This window comes from Melanerpes formicivorus, unplaced genomic scaffold (genome assembly GCF_026170545.1).
Source record: "Melanerpes formicivorus ecotype bairdi unplaced genomic scaffold, bMelFor1.0.p_v2 SCAF_72, whole genome shotgun sequence".
Classification (NCBI taxonomy): domain Eukaryota; kingdom Metazoa; phylum Chordata; class Aves; order Piciformes; family Picidae; genus Melanerpes; species Melanerpes formicivorus.
In genome coordinates, this window is record NW_027142424.1 from 2,466,514 (window position 1) to 2,480,489 (window position 13,976).

At 43.8% G+C, this 13,976-nt stretch overlaps 1 protein-coding gene across 2 annotated transcripts in view; it reads right to left on the bottom strand.

Annotated features, from left to right (window-relative positions):
• The window catches only part of MLXIP (MLX interacting protein), a 53,433-nt gene extending 43,527 nt beyond the window's left edge, over nt 1-9,906 (bottom strand). For both annotated transcript variants that reach the window (XM_068163447.1, XM_068163446.1), the window contains exon 1: nt 9,515-9,906. In XM_068163447.1, the coding sequence (XP_068019548.1) occupies nt 9,515-9,885 (371 nt within the window). In that variant the 5' untranslated portion in view covers nt 9,886-9,906. The remainder of the gene's footprint in view (nt 1-9,514) is intronic.
• Between the last annotated feature and the right edge of the window lie 4,070 nt (nt 9,907-13,976).

Sequence of the window (13,976 nt, forward strand, 5' to 3'; positions counted from 1 at the left end):
TTTAAGGCTCAACTCTTCAATTCTGATTCATAGTCACAAGACATCCCTAGTACAAGTAAATCCCATCTAACACCAGCAAAGACCACCCTTTCATCTCCCTGCTGAGATGGAAGAAGCCTTTTCATGCTCATGCAGATCAAAGCTGTAGCAGGCATCAGATCCCTGTAGCTGAGGACAACTTAAAGGGGGTAGATCTCATGAGCTTTCCTGCTTTGCTCCTTCAGCTGAAAGCAGCCTCAGCTCTTCTATTTCTGCTCTGAACTGCCCCTGCTAAATTCTGTCCTTGGTTTCCCAAATCACTGAGAAAACTACTGTTAATCTGCAACTGAAGAGAAGCAAAAGCAACACTCTATGTAATCTACCCATAAAGATATCCCCTGCTTGCTCAGGGCTGGTTTAAATGAGCAATAAAGACACTTCTCTGTTATAAAAAAAACACCCAAGTATTTCTGTCTGTATGTGGCAACACATTCCCAAATTAAAATAAAAATCAAGTAAGAAAAGGCACTAAAGGCACTGCTCCCCTGCCCTACACCATCACATAAACAAGAAGTGGAGAGATGAGAAAGTCTCAAACTGTGCATTAATACTGTAGAGAACGTTGTGCTGGGAACACAACACCAAGGATTAAAAAGCTAACAAGTCATTAAAATTTAATAAGTCATTAAAATCTTTCTGTACTTTTCAGAAAAAGTGTTCAATTCATGAAGCAGCCTGCTCAGCTACTTGAATAACTGAGCCCTTTTCCTAGCTGCCCAGTAGGTCACAAAGTGTATCATGTCAAAAGGGTTATCTGTAGGTCAGCAGTCGTCTGGCAAAAACATACTTAGGTATCACTAATTGAAGCGAATCAGATTGTTTCACTAATACCCTACTATATGGTAATCCAAGAAGTGGCCTGCAGGCCCTTCCCATCTGGCCTGTCACATTCTGTTTTATAGTCTCAAAGACGACAAAGCAGATCTGAGAACCACTCCTAACACCTTGGGCTTTGTATCTCTGATACATCTTCCAGGCAGCCATGGTCCCCATAACTGACCAAGGCCATGGGCCTTCTCCAACCCCATCTCCTATTACCCATCTGACCACAGAGCTGGACAGTTCAACTTTAAAAACAACAGTGTTTCAAAAATAGTTGCTGACCTTGCCCTTAAGCATCACCCTGGGTTTAAACATCTTAAAGCACAAATTGAAACCTACTTAACAGAGAGAGAATAGCAACTGCCCTGCAGCAAACCATTCACAACACAACAGAACGGCCAAGGAGTTGGTCAGGCTCTCCTTCAGCACCCCTTCCTCAGAGGCAGTAAGCCTGCAGAAGACCTGCAAGGGATCAGTGCATGTATGAGAATGACAGCAAGATAAACACCATCCCCACAAGGAGTTCCAGCAGACAAAATCTGCTCAGTTCAATGCCGCATTTAACACAGCGAGGGAGGGAGAGTCCCACCACTGCAGCACACCAAGCCAAGGCAGGACAGCAGATACGGAGCCCTTGTCAGTTGTGCTTCCAGAGTAAGACCAGTTTCCCAAAAGGAACAGCACGTTCACCTTCATATGAATCTCTCTTGCAGGAGTCATGTCCCACATGGCAATTAAGTGCTTGACAGCTCAGGGAAGCTGTCACCATTCAGACATCCAAGCCAAACAAAACCAACTCTCCACAGGTGTAAACTCCAAATTCCTCTATGACTAAAACATCTCCTGTTGTTCTAAAGGCAGGAGGGGTTTCTGAATTGTCCAGAAGACCACAACACACTTGAGAATCCAGAGCTGATGCTCCAGATATACTCAAGCTTCCTCGGTGACTGCATGAGAAGAACGATGCCTCTCAGAACCACAGCTACCAGCCACTGCAGGGAGCAGGTGCTCTTCACTGGCAGCTCTGTGACTGCCAAAGGCAGTCAGCAGAACACTGCCTTCCAGAAGCATTATGATTACCACTAAATTACCAGCCTGGTTTTATTGCCTTGTAATTTGCATCTGTAGGCTTCCTCATCAGTTACAACCACTAGGAGCTTTTCTAACAGTGGTGTCAGTAAGCTGCACACCTTCCTGATCTTCTCCCAAACCTTTCCACTGTTTGTCTCCTTTCCTTTACTATTTTAGTTTGTAGCTGAAGTGTCATCTTTGATACAGCTTCCTTTTAGATTCCTAGGTTAGCTCCCTTTTAAACCTCATGCTTTGTTTTGCACCTTGAAAAAGACTGGCACACACATCTGGGTCTCTGAAGCGCTGAAACTGTTTTGCTCATTTTTAGAAGGGAGAAAGGGAGGAAAAAGCAGTTAACTGGTTTATCTAAAATCAACAAGCCAAGAAACTAAGGGCTAGCAAAAAGCTTTGTGCTTGTGTCACAAAGTAAACAAGCTGTGGCAAACCCACACGAGAACGTTTCCGATGGCGTGTTCTGCTTCGCTTTACAAAGGGGTGTCCACGTTAATTACATTGTGAATGGCACCAAGGCAGCACGATTTATGTTCAAAACAAACAATCAAAAATGACCTTCCAGCTCCTGTGTGAGTAAACAAACACAAAATTGTTTCGAAAAGACCACGTTCAGAATTTCTATTCTAGCAGTAAAACTATTAGAAGTAACTTCTGGAAAACCTGGCTTTTCCTAACCCCATTTTTCAAGCCTTCCTGCTTCAGAAACCGTGACAATGGTGTAACTCAAGCTTGCACTAAAAACAATCAGATTCAAGTTTTTCCATCACTGTCTGAAACACAAAGAACCAACTCTATTTTCTTTGGAGGCAACTGAAACAAGTACTTTTCTAATCATCTTCAGAACTGCTTTATAGACATGTTAAAGGTTTCCTTCCCAGAGTGAAAGGAAAATTGTATGAAAGCTGTAAAATATTTCTACAGCCATCAAAGAGTTCAGAAAGCTTGTCTTTTTCCTTAGAAGTTTTGTCTTTAAAGAGACTCCTTGTGCCAGTGATGTGAAAATATCAAAGGACAGACAAGGAAAGCTGTAAATGCAATTAATTTCTGCATACAAAGGAAAGGAAGTAGCAAGCATATAGCCTTAAAGTCTGTTAATTAAAAATTAAACTAGCAGATTAAACCCAACCTGGTCCAAATTTCTGAACTGATTATGGTTGTTCTTCTTTTGTTTAAAAAAGATAAATCTCTCTAACAGCTAAAGGACACAAGGCAGCATTAGAAGAGTGGAACCAGGAATCCCAGATCTCCTGTCCCCATATTACTACACAATCATCCACAACGTCCATATCTGGGTCTATCTAGCTCACTCTCTCCCTTTATCAGGAATGCCCTCAGGAAGTGCTTCCTATCTAACTCTCCTATCACAGATCAAAGCACAGGAAAGAAATGATGGACTTCTGTGACTCCAGCCACACCTTCAACCATCTGTCCTCACTTTCAGGTTCATCTTCCCTTTCCTATCTCTTTCTCCTGCCCTGAACAGCACTATACCTGCATCCTCTTTTCTCCCCAACTCATCATTATCCATTCACCTTTGTCATTTTCATCATATCTCCTCCAACTACAACTCCAGTCTCTTTTGTTCTTCACAATGTCCCTATCACCCTCAGAGACTCCCCCTTCCTTGCTGCCTTCCCACCCAATCCTGATGATCATATCCTCACATAAGTTCAGTGAGTTTAACGCCCAGGCTCAAACCCAATCACCTGAAAAGTCATCTGTTGGACTTGAACTTCACAGTATCTTTTGCATGCCTGGCTTCCTGCTTCCATCCCTGTGACCTCCTTGATTAACCCCATCCACCCCACTATGTGGCTTTATCTCAGCCCTTTTAATCCATTCAATGCATTCCTTAAAGATCCTCTTAATTTTATTCCAAATCTCAGTGAGCTTCTCATCTCACTCCTTGCCCACTCAAGTCTTCCTTCTCTGCAACAGATCTCCAAGTACTGTTATGAGGGGGAAAATTCCACTCTCACAGAAACAACTTAGAGCTCACTCTCCAGTTCAAGCCTGTCAAATTTATTTAAAATGCCTCTCTGACATCTCAGGAACGCCCACCCATCAGTTCAACATGGCTACAAAGCTCCTTTTATTCCTCCCCACCACTTTCCAGCTTGCTGCATCACTAGATACCCCATTGTTTGATTAAGGCTAATCATAGCTTACGGACACACAGATAAGCAGCTGCTCAAGTGACTGTATATCAACTCTGCCTTCCAAAAGAATGGCATTTTTTTTTTCCCCCTGCACAGGAGAGTAACGAACAAGAATGATTCAGTGACCTACTAAAGGAGCAAGTGGAAAAACATGAGTAAAGCTAAGACCTGAATTTCAAGTTTCTTGGCTTTGATTCCTCTTGCCACTCAGCAGAAAGAAATTAAAACTGGTAAGGAGAGGAGAACTGGAAATCAATGTGTTAATTTCTGCTGCCATCAACCTCAGCTTCATTCAAAGGATATCATGCAACATAAATCTTCACTGATTCCAAATCTCACAGTTCAGCCAAGGCTTTTTCAGATTACACAAAAGTTGAGAACTGGCACTCAGAGGACAAACAACCTCCCTCTTCCCTATTTCAGCAACCCATCAAAACTCGGATTATGAAATCTGTGTTACATTTAAGACAGAAAATAACATCTGTTTGGTGTGTGAAAACACGAGACAGCTACCACAAGACATGTAGATTAAATAGCAAATCAAAAGATCATAACAACATGGTTTTTTTTTTTAATTAAAAAAGTGATTACTGTGCACCACACCTCTGTAGTAACACCTGCACAGTCAGGTCCACAGAATCCATTAACAGCTTGTGACCTGCAGAGCCACCAAAATAGCCAGAATCACAACAAGAATTTTGTCCCTATCTAAAGCTCTGTCTAGAGAATTTGTCTTTTCTTCCTATAAGTCACGTGTAGCCTTGAAGATACCTTAATTTCAACCAAGGCCTTTTCACACTGCTACTACTGTTTACTTTGGCAAAAGAAATGCACCTTTGAAATAAGGTAATCTTTCCACAAACCTTTCTGAAGTTCAAGGTTGTCAAGGTGGAATTTAGAAGTGCGTCTTACACAGAGCTTAAAAGCTTGTGACTATATCAAGCGTTTGACTTAAGCAAGGTAAGAGGCTCAGTAACTATGGCCTGAGTCATACTGCACTGAATGTAGCATCCTTGCTTTGAAACGACCCCTAAACGTGAGCACTTAACACCAACACTGCTCAAGTTTGGTTCAATTCACAGGGTGAACTCCGGTGTTTTTATAAGAGTAATTTCTACAAGCAGCATGCAGAACACCTAACTGAATTTTGGAAGTTTCTCATCTCAACCCTGCTATCACCATTGCTAAGAACTTCTCAAAAACACATGCTGCATTTACCAAGAATATGTGTCAAAGGTGCTTTGGAAACAAGCCGATCCCCCATGTCACTCCACTGATGAAGGGAATATTTTTGGCTTACATCTGCATGACGTAAAGGGTTCATATTGCTAAAGGGGAGAAAGGAGATCTAGAAATGACCTGGCAAGCTTTTCAAAAGGCAGTCTTCCTCACAGTTCACAGACCCCACTCTCCTGTTCTGTCCAACTTTAACAAGCAGGATCCAGAAGGGTTTAGACAAGTATCTGATGCCAGTGTTAACACTCTTAGATCTTAAGTACAACACCTGGCATGTTTCTTAATCTCTTATTAGAAGGTGAGAGACCTCTGAGGCTACTTACTAATAAATGAGCCCACAAAGTCATCTTCATCTACGCTATCATGCCCTACTGCTAAGCCAGATGGACATCAACTGACATAAAAATGTGTATACAGAAGTTTCAAAAGAACACCACCCACACTGAGTGTGAGTAGTAGCTTTAAAAATTCCTAAAATAAAACTTGTGCCTTGTTTACATGACTTAGATGACCACACAACTGACTTGCAGACTCTACACCACAGAGAAGTGAACCTTCATAAAGAAAATTTGTAACTAACATGGTCCCAGCCCCTCAGCAACCCCATATTTCTTCACAGAGCCTGGATAAGCCACATTTAATGAGCACTAACTGAAGTCAGCACTGTCACTTAACCATTTTACACCTACAGAAAATCACTAAAAGAATCTACTTGAATCTACTTATGCCAGGAGTAATGGACTGTATTTTTCCACTCTCTGCAACAATGACATTTGTCATTCCTCTATGATTTACCTCTCTGCTACCTCAGCATCAAAACTCCAGAGATGAACTTGCACAACGCCACTGATTTCTACCACATATTGTTCTGAAATCCACAAACAGAGTTCATAATATACAGATCTTCCTTTCCAAGTGCATATTTTATGTTTTGGACCTTAAACAAACTATGCATCACTGTTCCCAAACAGAGCTTTCCACAGGGAATTCTAACATCTCCATATTCCAGGCTGTTAGAGCAATAAATGGTTTACAGTGCTCTTTGATAAAGCAGGATTTTCACTCCACTTAAGCCTTCAGCCTGCATTCTACAAGGAGCTGATCACTGTTATTCTACTGCAGACAAGAGCTCTCCAAAATCAAAACATTAATCTTTACCTGTCTCAAGAAAAAGACTTCATGGCATGCTGTGGCCAAAACACTTCAGACTGCAGTTGAGTTTGGGGAAGTTGCTTTTGGGAAATGCAATTATTTGGATAATTGCAACATTATTAAGGGAGTTTTACTAAATTAAATATCAAGATCGTGTATCATTTGACTTAATTCTGCCTAACAACCATTGCAGGCTATATAACCATTGGCAGAGTTTCTCATTAAAATTAAGAGTGTCAAAGAGCATTTTCCCTTCAGAGTGCACATTTTTTACATCTTTTTGGCCTTTAGTGTCCTGCCAGCTACAGGTCCATTACAGCCACACACACACATCAAGATCTGCAAGATCACACTGTTTTAAAAGGCTGAGATGAAGGGTTCTTTCACCTTCACCAGTGTGCTATAGTTCCCACCATCAATCTCACATGATAAATGGGTGACACTTAGATAAAGTCCAGCCCACGTGACACCTGTTGTAAACCTTCATGTTTATAAGTAATTTATTGATTTAGAAGATTGTTTTAGACTCCTAACTGTAGAAGGGAGTATGCTACGGCCTTTTTCCCCCCCTGCAAAATGGCTCACGTGAAAATGAGGATTTTCATCCCGCACAACTGGATACAGGACTGGGACAGCTATGACGAAAATTAAAATCAGGTTAGCTTGTACTGCTCAAAGGCATGAGGGAATGGCTGCCCTCTCACTCAGAAATAGCCTTTTTGGCATAAAAAGGCCGACAGTTAAGAGCACAAAGCCATATTAGAAAAAAATAAATTTACAATTAAATGAGCCCAGGCTACACTGTGCATCCCAGCACGAACGTGATTCAGCATAAACTGGGCCACTTTCAAACACACAGCTGCCCAGGTAATAACCTAGGTAATCCAGAAAAACTCTGCTTTCTAGCTCAGTGGTAAAGCTAACGGATACCACGCAGCTTAGGGCTGCTTTTTAAAAGTTTAACGACTGAAATACTAGCAATAGGTGTCAAGTGTAAATAAATATTACACACAGAGCTCTGTTACAGCGACTTCCTTGGCTTTGTATTTAACATAGCTGCATTACCCCAGTTCTAGAAACACGAGGAGTTAGCTCAGGCCTCCCACTGCTGCTTCTCCCGGTATGGCAAAACCCACACTTCTTCCCCTTAACCCTAGTTATTTGCTACAGCAAATCTTTATCCAGCAAAGGCAGCACAAAAAATGTAAACACAGAATCTGTGTGTTTTGCCAGTGCTAGATCGGAGGGACAATAATGGGAAAGATAACAGCTGAGGCAACAGCAATGAAAACATCCCTGTGAGCCAACCAAGTTCAAATCAAACTTGAGGCACGGCACAAAAGGCAGCTGAGCTGCTGTTCACCAGTGTAGTCTGTTCCCTGAACTGGGTATGGATAGAAGGTACTTCCAGAGGTTCAGCCTACATGCTTGATCAATCATTTGTTAAGCAGCAAGGACTCCTCATTTCTCACCCCCATTCATCACCTCAAATCAGACTTTTCAAAATTATTTTAATCCTTTTCAGACCCAAGTTTACAACTGGCAGATTCCAAAAACTTAGCACAAAGCCACCAAGTAAGGAGGCTGAATCTGGGCGGGATGTTTCAGGGCTGCAATTGAGCAAACCTTAAGGTATTCATGTAGAAAAGTATTAATATCACGCTTTTCTTTGGTGGTCTCTAAGAAGGTATTTTCTGCACCTTGCCTCATGCTACCATGACAAGTAGGGTAACATTATTCCTTTGCACTAGATGTGATCCTGTTTCAAAACCCCAAGGGTGCACTAGTGAAAGCACAACATAAAATAGCTCTTGCCAGTAACTAATAACTTGCTTGGTAAGAATTATCCAAAATGAGATTGTTTACATTACACTTTCTTGCCAACTGCACAAAACAGATAGTTCTATTGTTTCCTCTTCATTGAGCAATACCTAAATAGAGGAATTTGGGGTGGGCAAAGTTCATTTTCTTTTAGCAAACTAACATGGTTCCTATATATGACAATAAGTATTTCTGTTGATAACGCTCAGAAGTGTTTTCCACCATCCCTTTTAATCAACTTCCAAAACATGCTCAGCAGAGAACATCGGACTGGATCCAATTTCTGCTGTATCTCATGGAACAAAAGACTCGAGCAGGCATACATCTTTTCAAAACACTTCTATTCCATAGCTCTGCCTCCATTTTGGATGGCAGACAAAGGGGGTAAGTCTGAGTATAACGCCTTATAGAACAGATGAAAAGCAAAACTGAAGTCTGAGCAAAAGGTGCAGCTAAACCCAGGAAGTGCTACCACCAGCTGCAACCAGAGGAACAAAGGAAACAATGACAGATCCCTCTTTCGTGAACTGGGTACAAAAATAAAATGTAGAAAACAAAAATGGAAGAGTCGGGCGGTTTTCACACAGGCTGGGGCACAAGGATTTGCTTTGCCCTTTAAGGATTTCTCCAGGGACTCTTCAGCACTAGATGTTTCCACCAACTCCAAGCCTAGCCGGGGGATGCTGAGCATTTTCCAGTGCCACGAAGAGTCTGCAGAGGCGGCTGCCCTCCCACGCGGGGGATGAGCTCCCACTTGGCCTCGCACACTCAACCCAGCCTCCTGTCCTCCCCTCCCAGCCGGGCTGAAGGAGACGCACTGACAATCTCCCTGCACACCCAGAACCATTCGCGGCGAGGGCAGGGGCAACGCTTTGACGCCGTGGTCTCGGGCCTAAGGAGAGTGCCCGCAAGGATCCCAAAGTTCACTCAAAACAAAAGCGACACGAACACCCACGCGTAGAGGGGGAAAAGGAGGATGTGTGTATCACTGCCCAAAGGCGCCGCGCCGCTGCCCTCACACCCCGGGGGTGACCCAGCCGATCGTCTCAGGCCTCGCTTCCCCCACCCCGCCCCTCACCGCGCCCTCGGGTCTCCGGCTTCCCCCAGCCGACGCCCAGAAGGGGCTTTCCCCATGGCCGTGACTCATGCCGGGAGCAGCTTGGCCCCTCTGGACCACCTCCAGGGTCGGTGACCCGTACCTGTAGGCCAGGGACATGCACTCGAAGAGTTTCGTGAGGGAGGCGTCGATGCTGAGGCGGCCCCCGGCGCCGCCACCGCCCCGAGCCGCCCCGAACTGGTAGGTCTGGCAGGTCTGCTCATTCACCGTGTCGAAGTCGTAGCCCTTCTTGGGTGGGTGCTCGCTGTGCGGCGACGAGACCATGAAGTGGCCAGAGTGGATAATCTGGGGGCCCGGGGGCTGCCCCCGCCGCGGCCCGCACCGCCGCCCTCCGCCAGGCGAGGTGCCGCCGTCGTCTGTATCCGACGAGTCTTCATCGGGCTCCGTGCGGGGGGACAGCGGCCCCGCCGCTCCGAGGAGCCGCGCCGGCCGCATGAACACGTCGGCGGCCATGGCCCCGCTGCCGCCAGCAGCCAGCCGAGCCCGCCGCCCGCTCTGCGCCGCCACCGTCCAGCTCCGCCCCGGGCCAGCCCCTGCCTCACCGCACCGCCCCACTTAAAGGCGCCGAAGCGCTCTTGCCGCCCCTCCCCTGCGGCCTGCGCGCTTCGCGCTCCCGCCTCCTTCCGCGGGAGCGAGCGCGGCTGCCCGCCCCTAGCCGGCTGGTGCAGAGCACCCGCTGCACAATGTTGGTGTCCTATCCCCACTCCTCCCCATGTGGCTTAAAGGATCGAGCATGTTGCTTCCACCCACACAGGGCAATCTTGTAGGGCGTGAGGTGGTGCATGGGGATCCTCAACGAAGAACCACCTCCAGCCTTCAGAGTGAGAGGAGGCCTGGGGAGGTTGTGGTCAAACAAGAACCATCACAAGGCCCAAACTGCACTTCTTTGGAAATACAGTTCCTCAGAAAAACACCCCTAAACTTAAGGAACTCGTGACCATGAAACAATGTGGAGTACAGCCCAGAACTGGCTGACGAATGTTGATGATAGTGATTGTGCTCATTCATGGCTTTAAACTGTCTTTAATACAGTAAATTGCTCATTGTTTTCCAGAAGCAGTCTGCAAGAAGCCAGGGCAACTACAGAGATAGCTGGAGACGTGACATGGCTGGAGGGATCAGACTGCAATCAGAGGAAAGCTCAGGACAGAGAGCTTCTCCTGCCAGCCTGATGGCTACACATAACCCATCTATCTGCTTGGTGGAATGTGTAAGCACAATTGTTCCATGGAAAATAAAGATCAGATTTCATCCTCTCAAAAGCATAGAGGAAGCAAGATCCTGTAGGTCAACAGGAAAACACAGCAATAGGGCCAGTACATAGTGTTCATCTAGGGAGAGAACACCAGCTTACAGCACAAAACCCCATCCACATATATCTGGACATATATACGAAGTCCAGAAAAAGATCTCTAGCTAGCCCTGTAGAGCAAACCTCCATCACCAGGACAGCAATTGTATTTTAGTATAAATGCTTTGGCGTAAGGTACCTAAATTGCTTATATTCTCTCAGTTGTAGGACACTCACACTCAAAAACCAGGCTCTTCTACACAGAGAGAAAAAAACCCAAAACAGGAAATTTCCACATCTCTGCTACTTTTTCTGTTTTATAAAACCAGAAATAACATCAAGGGAAACTCAAGAGACAGAGATAAGAAGTCTTGGAAGGAAAAGCATTCCTGCAATATCACAATTATGCCTTTACAGTGATAGAATATTCTCCAACAGAGAGCAAGACAGATCATGGCATCTAGGAGAGGAGAGGCAGGTCAAATACTTCCCCACACATGAAAGGAGTAGCAAGGCATGTGAGGGCTTTGTTAGAAATCTTTAAAAATCAACACTGACATTCAGTTTTTGGTCAGCATCACAGTTGACTAAAATTCTCAAGGCTATAGTCATGTTTAGCTTAAAAGCTATTATCTTACACTAATGTTGGGTTTAAGAGAAAAAAAAACCCAACCAGCACTATCTCCTAGCAAGGTATTTTCACTGGGAGTACTTTAAAACAATAGAACATTTCAAAACAACATTCATAGTTTTATAATACCTAGTTTAAGTCTTGCAGGTAGTTTGCAAAAATCCTAAACCTGAAGAATATCACAACCACCCATCAATAAGAACACTGCATCCAGCACTTCCATGACGACAGACTATACATGTACTTCACAAAATCATAAGCAAGGCACACTTCCTTCTTTTCCTGTCTGAAAAGAGGAGTAACTTGTTAAAATAAAGCTGCCAGGTTAAGACAATCTTCTAAGAAGATTTAGCAGCACACCAAACCAACATTTAAACCAGAGGTTATGGTTTAAGCTTTAAGCCATGATTAATGTCTGATGCCGCTTGGGGTTTTCTCCTCCAGTCACCCTCAGTGCAAATACCACAGATGCAAGGAAAGAGGCATCCCTTAAAATAAACTCGGTTATTTAGGAGACAGGCTTCTTGGTTTGCCTTTTTTACAGTCAGCATTTAGGTGATCAGCAACAGGTCAACAATCCTGGCTATCCTCTCTGGGAATTCTGGGAGGCACAGGGAAACACTAAGGGGCCACAGCAGCACCTGTTGATTATGCTTTTCCTGTTTCTTTTCAGCAACCTGCAGTGCAAGGTGAAATACAGGCCACCATCTTCTGATGATGTTCCTTCAACAGCACAGGAGATGCCCATTCACCAACACAGAATTCAACTGCAATGCACACTGAACTGGGACATTGAAGCCGTTTAAAAATATTCCCACGGTGTTCTCCACAACACTTAGTGGTAAGATATTATCCTCCTAAATCTGCAGACAGGAAGATAAACATTCCCATTTTGATGAGGCGTAAGAACTCTTACTCACAGCCTCAGACCGTGGGGCTGGCTGCAGGCACTGGGAGTCCAGCCATCCCATGACCACTCTGCTGCCTCCTCCACCCATTGTGCTCCCAGGCAAACCACAGCTCCATGCCCAGCTGCTAAGACTGCACTCTTGCTCCTCCTTCACCCTTTACTGGCAAGAGTCATACCTGTTCACAGACCTTTCCTTCTGGGCCTCACCTGAATTACACATCATTTCCACCTCTGCTCTTTTTCTTCTCTCCAGTTCTATCCAGTTCTACCCCATATATATATATATGGCATATATATATATGCACCATATATATATATATGCCCCATATATATATATATATGCGCCATATATATATATATGCCCCATATATATATATATGCCATATATATATATGCCATATATATATAATTCCTTTATATAAATCTGCTGAATTAATTCATTAATCCAGAGAAGAATAAAACACTGATTAAAATGGGTATTTTTTCCCCCAGGTTAACAAATATACGTGGTTGATGAGCACGCTCTGAGCAAGGAAGGTAACAAAACCATGCTGGGAGCAAGCAGGCTGCCTGTGGCTCACCTTTCTGGTGGTGCTGAGCCAGCAGAGTCGTCCAGCTGTCTGGGAAACTGCAGGCTGCTTTGGACAGAGCACAAAGAACACTAAAAATAAGCTGGTCACTTTATATCCATCTTGAACGTAAAGAATCTTTCCAAAATTCTCAAGAAGCTTCACCTTTGACAGCATCAGACTTGAGCATGTTTCCAAACTGAAGTGTTTCCACCCTGTGCCCTCGTTAAGTTACCACAACACATTAGCTGAGTAGCAGGCCAAAAAGCGAGCACCTCAAATAACCCAGTTATTCCACAGGTTGCTCTAATGACATTGGCCAAATCTATTTATGTGGTGCTGTTACAACAACTCCTCCCACCCCACCCCACCCCACCCCGTGTCCTGCCGATATCAAGACACCTTTGGTCCACCTCAAAGGCGAACCCCTTCACGTTACCAAACGAGGCTAACGCCATAAAATGCACATGTATAAATACCATTTTATAAAACCAGAAATTTATTGTAGATTAAGACAAAACAGAGATTTGGCTTCTTGATTAAAATAATAATTAATAATAATAATACTTCTTGACACAGCATTCATGTTGTGATTTATTCTTTCTTTTTATTTTTGAAATGAAACCATTGTACATTGTACAAACCATAACTACCGATGGAATAAATAAGTGGAAAAAAAAAACAAACAAACAAACAAATTATACTGCTGTACAACACACACACAAACAAATCATAAGATGGAAAACGATTAGGTTATTGAAGAAACCAAAATTCTTTACACCCTTCTAACAGGCCCTTAGATATAAAGAACATTCCAAAACATGACAATGGTTCTGTATGAAGAGAGCCACCCAAAACCACTATTTCATACTGCCTTGTTGATTTATTTTATTTATTTTTGTTGGGTTTTTTTTCCCCCCCTTTTTTTTTTTTTTTTTTGTAAGTGCCAGCACTTTTTGGAATGTTTTAACAACTACTTTCCCAAGCATAAAAATTCCAAGGAATAGTTCTGCTATAAAATGTTTGGCTGAGTAAATCGCTTATCCGGAAGGCCTTCCCACGTGTTCCACAAACTCAGCTAATTTTACTTGCTTGCTTCTAAGTTTCCTTTTTTCCCACCCCACCCCCTCTTTTTTTTCTGTC